The 10,988-nt window shown below is 36.9% G+C and overlaps 2 protein-coding genes across 3 annotated transcripts in view; both read right to left on the bottom strand.

Moving 5' to 3' along the window:
• The window catches only part of LOC103138831 (cytochrome P450 2F2-like), a 6,293-nt gene extending 4,377 nt beyond the window's left edge, over positions 1-1,916 (bottom strand). The window contains exons 1-2 of the mRNA XM_007553182.2: positions 1,643-1,916; positions 186-348 (exon numbers count right to left, since the gene is read on the bottom strand). Coding sequence (XP_007553244.1) covers positions 186-348; positions 1,643-1,804 — 325 coding nt within the window. The 5' untranslated portion in view covers positions 1,805-1,916. The remainder of the gene's footprint in view (positions 1-185; positions 349-1,642) is intronic.
• Positions 1,917-3,330: 1,414 nt separating this feature from the next.
• Positions 3,331-10,743, bottom strand: LOC103138832 (cytochrome P450 2F2-like). 2 transcript variants are annotated; one of them, XM_007553184.2, is made up of 11 exons: positions 10,390-10,743; positions 8,560-8,722; positions 6,990-7,142; positions 6,713-6,876; positions 6,316-6,384; positions 5,945-6,049; positions 5,341-5,479; positions 4,769-4,854; positions 4,335-4,436; positions 4,129-4,270; positions 3,331-3,692 (listed from the first exon to the last, which is right to left on the bottom strand). In XM_007553184.2, the coding sequence occupies exons 1-11, from the start codon at positions 10,549-10,551 to the stop codon at positions 3,505-3,507; spliced, it is 1,473 nt and encodes a 490-aa protein (XP_007553246.1). In that variant the 5' UTR covers positions 10,552-10,743; the 3' UTR covers positions 3,331-3,504. The 2 variants fall into 2 exon arrangements, with proteins under 2 accessions (XP_007553246.1, XP_007553247.1); XM_007553185.2 differs by having other exon boundaries at positions 6,713-6,873; positions 10,390-10,742.
• Positions 10,744-10,988: the final 245 nt, after the last annotated feature.

Below are 10,988 nucleotides of genomic sequence, written 5' to 3' on the forward strand. Positions count from 1 at the left end.
TCATGTTTATGACAGTGTCATGACAGTCTTATTCACCCCCCTTCAAATAAAGTGTTACCCAGAACTTTGTGAAAAGAAACCAAATATTTGAATCAAGTGTGATCAAACCGGGACCAATATAAATGGTAAAAAGCATAAAAAATAAGCCCTCAGACATTGTTTATCTCAGGTAATGTAATACCTACCATTCCTGCAGGAAACATCGTTCACAAACAAGTCTTGGGGCCGTCCAGAGAAATCCACACCCTTGATCACCATGGCTTCTTTCATGGCCTTCAGCCCGTTCAGAATCACAGAGGGTCTCGGACCGATGTAAATACTGTAGATGTTTCCGTAAGATTTGCTCAGCTGGGAGGGAAAAATAAAAATGTCAGTGATTTTTAAACACCTGTCCATCCTTGGTGTTGTTCTGTAATTTAAGATTTGCATACAAGTGTATCATTCAAAGTTTCAAAATATTAAAAAGTGGATTCATTTCATTGGTTTATTTCCGCAACTGTAACTCTTGTAGATTAGTTACTTATGCTAGCTCTAAAATTATTTTTCTGTTCATTTCAGCTTCTAGTTGATGATCTAAATTTTGTTTTTCATAACATTTGAGTATTTCACTTTGTTTTTAAACTATATACATCATGTTATAATTATTAAAATTTTCTGCATAACATTCAATTTCTCTATTGAAAAATTAAAACAAATTAGCTTTGATGTCATGATTTATTGAGATGCATATTACAGTGATATTCAATAAATGCAATTAATGTTCTTGTTAGTCAGATTTGAAAATAACATCTCTTACATTCAGCTCACATTTCTGTATTAAAAAAAACTGTTTCAATTGTGATCTAACATTCTAATCTAGAATGTTTAACTTTAATGGAAAATCATCATAATTATCTAATTTAAAGTCTTGAAAGAATAAGTCTTAGCATAGTTAATCTATATAATCAGTTTGACTTAGTGAATTGAGTTACCAAAATGAATAAACTTTCAATAATATTCTGATTTACTGAACAAGGCTGCACAAAAACAATTTGAAGTGAATTGTGTTGTGAACATTTAAGTATATGTGTATCATTTATTTCATGCTGATATAAACTCTGTCAGCTGTTCACCATCCTGTTTCTGACAACTTTTCTGAAATATTTAACCCTGGCTATGCAGCAGTTCAAGATTTAAAAGAAAATTCACAAAATGTTAAAATAAAACCTTATCATTGAATAATAACTCCTTATCAATATATCCAGATATAGTCTATGTAAAATCTGAAAATGCACCATCTGTGTTACATCTGTAGTAACGTAGATCTGTTTTAGAAGGACAAAAGTGAGGTCAATTTACAAATCCACGGTTTAAATATTGTTTTCTTCATCTAGAATATTATTTATCGAACAAGAACAATGCAAACACTGGCTTATCAAGTCCTCTGTGCATAAACTCTAACACTGGATGGCTTTATTCCAAGTGTGCAGACAGTTTTGCTGATATTATCTAATCACTTATAGTTCGTAAAAGCAGTTTCCTACAGAAGTATTAACACTTCCCAAGTGTATTGATTTCACCATTCAGCTTTACTGGAACTCTTGCAATCCTAAATCAAACATCGCTACGGTCATTTAAATAACAAACTGCATTGATTTCCTACCCTGTCAAAGTCCTTCAATGGGTTCTCCAGACTCAGGTTCAAAAGGTTCCCCAGGACAGGCAAGATGGGGGGTCCTGGTGGGAAGTTCTTTGGCCTCTGAGATTTGAACAGGACGATGACGAACCAAACAAAAATCCATAGCAGAAAGAGTGACACAAACATGTTTCAATGAGGAAAAAAGACAATTCTGACATGCAGCAACAGAATGAAGGTGCTGCTGCTAGCTCTGCCCAGTTTGTTTAAGGACTTTGTTTCTCTGTATGAAAGGTGAATGAAGCCATCAATGTAAAAAAGGTAAAGGACCAAGTTCAGACTGGGTCTGACGAGAACTATCTGGGTCAGATGTAAAGTCCACTGATAAGCTGACGCTGTAGATAAAGAGGGCAGAAACCATCTGTCCTACCAGAGGTAAACTTAGGCGATCTTTACTGGGACCAGTATGACCCACCTAAAATACCTCCAAAATAAAGTGTTGTTGGTTTTTTCAATTATTTTCCACTTAATCTATTCTGAATACTGAGCATTGTTATTGTGCTTTGCTTCATATAAACTCTGGTATTAAATACAACAACAGTATCAGGGTGTGGTTTGAGCTCAAAGGAAAGCCTGTCCTTGTCATTCAGCGTGCCGAGGCCAATGACACAACTCTGAATGGTTCCTGGTATCAGGGCCAGTAAAACCCTGGAAGACAGAACACATCACCGCGGTTCTGAAGTCCACTGGCTCAGAAAACACTTTAAAATACTTTTGTTTATAAATCACCGTATTGAATGGCTTAGCACCAGGATACATTAAAGATCTGTTGTTGTATCGACCACTCAGACCTGGTTCTGGTCTGTTCTGCATCCCCAGATCTAGAACCAAACATGAAGAACCAGCATTCGGGTTTCATACTCCTCTAATCTGGGACAAACATCCAGAAAAATTTGCATTTGAAGAGTATACAAATGAAATACATTGGCTGGTCTGATAAATATATTGGAGCTTCCACATTAAAAAGATCCCATCTCCATTTGAGGTAAAAAATAAAGGGGACATATTATGCAAAAGTTCACATTTTGTACCTTTTTTGTACTTCAATTTTAGTTTCTACTGCTCCTAAAAACAGTCCAAGTGCTTAAAAAAACACCCCAAAGTTTTTTGGCAATAAATTCATGTTCTTTGGTGTTTGGAAAATGAGCCATTTCAAAAACCTCCAGCATGTAAAGTCATAAATCAGCAGGCAGAACACCAGTACCTCTCAACCTAAGCTGAGCTCCAGCACATTTGGTCAGCTGGTTTTAACGCTGTACAATGGCTGCTGGAAAACACAGCGGAGATGTTCAGATTTTTATTGAGAGGGCCCAAAAAAGAAAGGACCAGAAAGGAGTAAATCAGAAGCTCACTTAGGTTGAGTTTTTCTGATGAACTTAGGAAGGCTGAGATGTTTTCGATTTGTGATAGAACAAACAGGGAAGACAAAAAAGGAAGACTTCAAAAACATTCAGGTATTTAGCGAAACAGTATCTAAAGAGGAGGATGTGAAGGATAGGTTGAGGTGGAAACCGATAATATCCAACGGAAGAGAGGAAGATGAAAGTTGGTATATTATCCATAATAAATAAACTAACATCTATCAATGGATTCTGACTCTGATTGACAAGACAGTGATAAGTTGATCCTTTCAAAATAATCTGATGATAAACGGATAAAGTGAGAAACTCTTTTAATCTTTACATTTAGTTTCAACAACCAAGGAGAGGATAAAAACTTCTGCATTAGTGCAAGTTTTGGTGCCATTCCCACATGCGAAATACAATGAGAGTTGGGTATTTAGTTATTTATTTAAATTGCTCATTAAACTCAGGGATTCTCTGCCGTCCTCACACTGAAGATCTCAGCTGGACCTTCATGTAATAAGGTTTTGGTGACTGAGTGATTCCATAGACCGGAGTGAAGTCAGGTTCTCCTGCATCCTCCGGCCAGATGAACTTAAACTTCCTCAGCAGAGTCACGACGAAGAGGAAGAGCTCCATTCGAGCCAAACCCTCCCCCAGACAAACCCGAGGACCTGGAAGACAGAAAAAAAGATTGTCACTGACTCATCAACTCAGATGTACAAAGATATATTGGGGTCATTACAGAGGGAAAGAAAGGAGGATTAAATTTCCCATAAAGAATAATCTCAGAAATCTTCTAGAAAAAACAAGTACATTTCTGAGCTCCAAGTCAAAAATTTGCATGAAAGAAACTAATTTTTAGATTAATCTCAAAACATTTCTAGAAAAATCTTGAAAATTTCTGAACTTCAAAAGTTGAACATTTGTAAGAAAAACTGAAAATTTTAGATTAATCCCAGAATCTTTCTAAAAAAAAAAACCTTGACTTTTGAAACTCAGAATTGTTTTTCTAGAAAATTTCTGAAATTAATCTCAAAATTTCACAGTTTATTGGCGGACATTTACTCCTTTTATTTTCTATCTGCGATGGCCCTTATTTCATTGTACCTGCAGAGAAAGGCATGAAGGCCTCAGGTTTGACAAACTCTCCCTGCTCATTCAGGAAGTTTTCAGGGTTGAACTCATGAGGGAATTTCCACTGTCCTTCTTCTCTCAACACTGAGGTCAGGTTCTGGATGATCATTGTGCCCTGAAACCAAAAAGACAACATGATGGCATTGCTGTTCTTGGGAAGTCATTAATGTTTAACTCACTTTGGGAATGGAGTATCCCATGAGCTCTGTGTCCTTAGTGGTGCAGTGGAAGACACTGAGAGGAACTGTGTTGGCAATCCTCTGGATTTCATGGATCACAGCCTGATTTAACAAAATTTCTGTCATTAAATTCAAGCAAAGACAAATAAAACCAGAAAAACAAAATGGCTTAAAGTTACCATTGGAAAACAGTCCAAGCATATCATTTTTTAAGCTCTGAAAACCAGATTTTTTATGCAAACATCTGTTTAATTTATAAAGTTCTTCAGTTTGTCTCTTTGAGATCATGTATCATAACCAGATTTACAAGAGCGACCTCTGGAGGTGAGTGCAGCTTCCCAAACTGCTTTTAAAAAACTGCTTTCTGTTTTGTTGCTACAAGTCGTGCCTGACGTTCTGAATAGAAATCAAAATAAATCATCTGATGGCTCAACCTGCACATAAGGCATGCTGAGTCTGTCCTCGAAGCTGGCCCGATCCTTCGCCTGCAGCACCTGGTCGATCTCCTGCTGACATCGCTCTGAGGAATCCAGAGTTGCTGCATGTTACTGCACAACTTAAACCATAATAAATCACACTTATCCCCGTCTCATGTAAGGAGAATACTGAATAGTCAGATGATTAAAGCAAAACTGAAGCAGCAGTGAAATCAAACGGTCACAAAGATGACAGAAGGAATTATTTTCTACTTTGTTTATTTTTTCCTCTTCCTTAATCTTTTCCCACTCTTAAACTTTCACTTTGAGGTCAAATAAAACTCTCGGGTTCACCAAACAAAACTGTGACAATAAGAATATGACCCTTGCTTTTATGACTCAAAAACCAAGAGTCATAATGCACCTCAGATCTAAATATTTAAATACTAGATCAGCCTAAGACCATTTTAAAACCACAAGAAGCAGCAAGAGAAAACAGATGTTTTTGTAGTGAACAAGAAAAAGATTGCTACATTTAACCTGACACTAAAACATTGCATTTACAGGCATGTAAACGTTGTTGAGGCTACCTTGTATGTGTGGGTAGTTCATCAGGTAAAGAAAGCCTGTGAGCAGAGTGTTGGAGGTGGTGTCAGTCCCAGCAAAATGAAGATCCAGAATGTAGTTTATGAGCAGTTCCTCTGAAAATGAAGAACCGTCATCCTTCCTCTGCAGACGGGGACACAGAAAAATGTAAGGCAAACTCATATAAGATAATTACCCTTAGTTATACTTTAAGAAATGCACCAGGAGCATCAGAAAATTACATCCTTCGGTCATTTCAAATTAAAGTCAACTTTTGTTGGATACAAGCCGCATGTATTTTTGCATTTCCCTCATGCATACATGTCAGATAACTAAACCAATTTAATATCAATCCAAGAATGTCATGAATGCTCACGCTAGTTAGCATGGGCATGGATGATGAAGGATAAACAGTGTAGTTGTTTCTCCACAATTAGCACATTTAGCAGCTTTTACATAAGCCTGATTGACAGCACTAAGATCCTCCTCTTGGCTCTGATTGGTGCATTTCTTCAGATGCAGGACGTGGATTAGTTTTATGATGTTGCGAAGCCTGACTGACCACAGCTTTCATGTTTTAAATAGGGTTGACTTTTGTTACATACACACCTTATCCAATTCATCCAGGTAGCAGTCTAGGAAGTCCCGAGGCTCACCGGGGACTTTGGTCTTCTTGTGCTCCTTCACCAACTCCATTGCAATATTCTGACAAGTCTAAACAGGAAAGCCATTCAAAGCAAAAAAAAAGGAGATTTCTATCATGCATTTTTACATTAACACCCGAAGACAAGAGGCAGGTGAGATCCAGGAAATGCTGTGTTTGCTTGTGTACTTTTTATTTAATGTCGACTGTCCAGCAGTTAATTGTTACCTGAAAGTGACAGATTTACTTTCACAAGTGAAGCATTACGGTTTTGCTATAAAGCTCATCTCCCCGCCCCAAACATGTGTTTAGCTTAGTAGAAGCTTTGTTCCATTACCTTGTAGTTTCTAAAGCCATTTCTGAACGGCAGCGGCAAATAGCGAGTTATGGGAAGAGAATCGTAAAGCTGCAAAGAGAAACAAGACATTAAGTTATATTCTTCATAAATTCTGGTTTGTTTCACACCAACTGGTATGAACAGATTTATTTCATAAGTATGGCATCTGAATTCAAACAGGAGACTGATCTGACCTGAACTACAACAAGCAAATACTACAATTTTAAGCTAAGATGAACACAGAAAGGCCTTGTTTTAACAGACGAGGTTAAAAGGTTTGTTATAATGGATGTCTGGCAGAAAGACTTGAGTTATAACCAAGATTTCCATCGTTTCGGCAGGAAAAATTGAAATATATGATTTAGTTCTAGCAACTCAGAGATGGACTTTGACTCACCATGGCCCAGGGTCCGTTGGCAATCTTTGCATTCTCGGTGAAGCACTGAACAATGATTTTAATCAACTCATCATTGTATTCATAGCGTTTACCAAACAAAACCTGGCAGATGATGTTGGAGGCTGCATTATGGAACATAACCTGGGGACTCAGTGTGCCGCCTGCTAAAATAATTTGATTAAATAAAATTAATTAAAATGAGAGAAATTTAAGAAACACATCATTTTTGATCATGCAAATGTTGCAGAAAGTAAAGGATGCACACAAGATGAAATACCTGTGCTCTGTTCTAGAGTTTTGATTGTGAACTGAATCTCATCATGAATTCTGTCTTCCATTGATGTTTTTCCGAGACCAAAGTTTCTCAGGGTCATCAGAGCAAAGCGCCGATGCTCTCTCCATCTCAGACCATAGTCTGCCAGAATCACTCCTGAAACAAACATAAGAACACAACAACAAAGATTTACACTGACAAAATATATTTTCTACATATTTATGTCAGATTAGAGCTGAAAGAAAGGAATGGAATGAATACAAAGGATTACAATGGCTTTCCATGCATAAGTTGGCCACCAGTGAGTAAAAACTCAGAAATATTTAGGTTAATCTCAGAAAAATTCTAGAAAAAAAACTCGGAAATTTCTCAGTTTGAACAGTCAAAAACTCAGAAATGCTGAGATAAATCTCTTTTCTAGATAAACATTGAAATTTCTGAGTTTCAAAACTCAAAAATCTGTCATCTTTGAAACTCAAAAATTTTCAAGTTTTTCCTAAAAGATTTCTCAGATTAATCTCAAAATTTCTCAGTCTGTCTTTGAAAAAATGTTATGACTTTATTCTTATATTATTTAGACTTTATTCTTGTAATATTATGACTTTATTAATATGGCTTGATACTCCATAGTACTCTAAGACCCCGGGGTTTTGTATAAAAATGTGTTTTTCTTATAAAATCTTAAATTTTAATTCATATCTTCCAAGACATTTAGCCTAGAAACAGCAATGGCTCGTTCCCATTTTTACGCCACCTAAAATGATTTTTGGAGTTTCTCATTTCTCTTTATCTTTCTGAAAAAATAGAAATTGTTGACCGTATCTCATATGCTGGCAACAAAATCGTTTTCATTTTGGGCCACATGAGGATCATGAATGTTCTTAAAGGGCCGGTTGTGTCAGATTGTATCAATAAACTCAATAAACTGTTAGAAACATTTCTGCTCTTGATTCTTAAGTTCTTCTTAAAATGAAATGATATTGAACAGTTTCAAACTGATCAGTCCCTCCAGAATGTCACAATTGTTTCAGTGATTTTTTTTTGTCATTACAATAAAAACTTTTTTGGTGCAAATTTAGAAATATTTGCAAGAAACGTTGCAATATTTGCATTTGAGTATGATGATAAATGTGACTTTTTATTACTTGCAAATAACTGATCACAGACCAGAACTTGACATCAAGTAAGACCGAGTCAGAAGTGCAGAAGTAAAATATACTGCCACCTGCAGGTAGGAGTTGCCATCACTTCAGCCAATGTTTCTGACCATTTTACTGGAAATTTTTCAGTAAACTCAGTTTGTTGAAAAAAAGTCACAATTTGTTGATTTTGCGTGAATTTCCACGATCACAGTAAAAGTGGAAGCATTAACTAATGTAATTACTGATGAATATAATATTAAAGCACAGAACTGTATGCATAAATATGTTTTATTTATGCATACTTCCAGAGTCTAGAGGGCCACATAAGAAGCTGGGGACCGTATGGGTCAAACCATATGTGTTTGACGCATATGGTTCCCTCTTAATCAGCTCTTAAATGCTTCAGGATGCTTCTGGGATGTAATACCTACCTCTATTCTGGGTGACGTCATTTACAAACATGTCTTGTGGTCTTCCAGCAAAATCAGCACCTTTGGTCACTATGGCCTCTTTCATGGCCTTCAGCCCGTTCAGGACCACAGCGGGTCTGGGACCAAGGAACAGACTGTACACGTTTCCATATGTGTTCCTGAGCTGTTAGGAAAACACAAAATGTCATTTTAACAGTAAACACCAATATTAGAAACTATTAAATCAGTACTTTGTCACAGTTGGACCATTTTCAGTGAAAAATCCTAAATCACTGCATTAGAACAATCACATTTTATTGAGTTATATTATGTTAATATGTTGTTCTGTTCAGCCATTTTCCTGTATGTGAATAAAAGTCAGAAACTCGTTGTGCAGGGTCATTAGAAATGATAAAATACTTTCAAATGTAGAAAAACATTGTTTTATGAATAGGGTCTCTTAAAGTTTGTCCAGCTGATGCCATGTAAATTATCACCTCTTCACAGATAAAGGAGACATTAACTTTTTTGTTCAGAATGCATTCATTTAATATAATAGTCAATGTAAAAAGAACAGCATTAACTGGTCCAGGACTCAGCTTACAACAAAAACATCCCAAAGTCTGAAAATATAATGTTTGAAGCAAACACACATAATTTAAATGAGTCAGTGTCAGAAGCTGACACGTGAAATGTCTCAACCTCATTATCTTTTAGTAAGGTATCATTAATCAGTCGTAATAGACCCACCCAGTAATCGGTTCACAAAGCATACAAATGACAAAACACTCCCTGATGGAAACATGCCAAGTGTGTAGGAGGTCAGCTCTAACCGACTTCTGCATTTATATCATGTTTATGCACAAATAAAAGTCATTTTTCTGAGCAAACTGGACCTTATAGGCTGGAAATACAGAAAAATATTGAATGCATTTGAGTTTCATTCTGATCATTTCAGTAAAAAGACTGGATAAAAGCATTAGATCAGAAATAAGGTAAGGCTTTTTACAGTGTATTAATAACAGAGATGGGCTGCTTTCCAAGAATGCACCAACCTGTTACGCAATGATAACGTCTGTATTCAGCAGAGGGAACTCTAGTTAAATACAGCGGTGGGACGTAACACAGTGCTTGTACTTTGTTACTGTACTTAAGTACATTTTTCATGTATCTGTACTTTGCTTAAGTAGATTTAATTGTGGGTACTTTCGACTTTTACTCCACTACATTTTACAGCAAGTATCTGTACTTTCTACTTCACTGCATTTCAATAAAGTGTTGTGTCACACATTACATCCAGGACGTGTTGCGCTTTTTTGATTTGTTTGTTAGTTTGAAAGTAATCAATGGCGAGAGGGGAACTGGTCCATTGTAAAGTGGGAAAGTAGCGTCATCCTCCCTACAGAAGAGCAAGGCGGGTCGCAGCACCTGCAGAATCACTAACACCCAACATGGAGTCTCCTAAGGGTCATCATCCAGAAGACCTGCGCCACCCAGCGCCCTATTTAAGATTCATTCCAGTTAACCGGGTCAAAAGTCGACTCCTGGACATTCCTGAACCTCCTTTGCCTCCCCTGAAAGCATGAACTTCTAGCATTAAAAAAATGTTAATATGGTACTTTTACTTTTACTACAGTACATTTTTGTCTGTTTATTTGTACTTTTATTTAAGTACATTGTTTGACTACTTTCTCCACCACTGCTTACATATGATAAACTTTGGTACATTTCAGAACAATTTCTTTAAATTTGTTACAAAACGAAAGTGTTCCAGCAAAAAAATACAATTTCAAAACATATTTTACACTTGATTTCAAAGAGGACAATTAAAAGTTAATTTATGTTTCTTACCCTCTCCAAGTCCTTCAGCGGATTCTCCTGGCTGAGGTTGAAAAGGTTCCCCACCAACGGCAGCGTGGGGGGTCCAGAGGGGAAGTTCTTGGGTCGCCGAGGTTTGAGCTGGAATAACAGGAATAAAATGCAGAGGCACAGGAGAAGCACAGAACCCAACATGATGGATGGGAGCTCTGATGGACTGTGGAAGAAGTGCCTGGGCTCTGCTCTTAGTCCTGCCTCCTGTGGTTGTATTCTTTGTTCCTCTGTCGCAAAGGTGGGGCAGACAACCAGGAAACCCACTAGCAAAGGGTTATACTCACAAAGTAGATGGCAGTTTTACTCAGTCATCTACTTGGCTGAGTAAGTCAAGTAGATTTATATGACTAAAGTCATGTGACTTTAGTCATATTACTAAAGTCACATGACTTTAGTACTTACTAACTTTAGTTACTAACAAAAATAAGATTTTTCATATTTATTAAAACTGTCACAATGTGACAACCTGTGAAAAGATCAATCTCTTCTCCTTCCACTCTCAGCTGCCATTGCCATCTGAAGAAATGCTCCACTTCCAACCAAAAACAACAAATCAGAGCCAGGAGGAGGGGCTTAGC

The sequence above is a fragment of the Poecilia formosa genome, unplaced genomic scaffold, assembly GCF_000485575.1.
Source record: "Poecilia formosa unplaced genomic scaffold, Poecilia_formosa-5.1.2 Scaffold55, whole genome shotgun sequence".
In the NCBI taxonomy this organism is placed as follows: Eukaryota; Metazoa; Chordata; class Actinopteri; order Cyprinodontiformes; family Poeciliidae; genus Poecilia; species Poecilia formosa.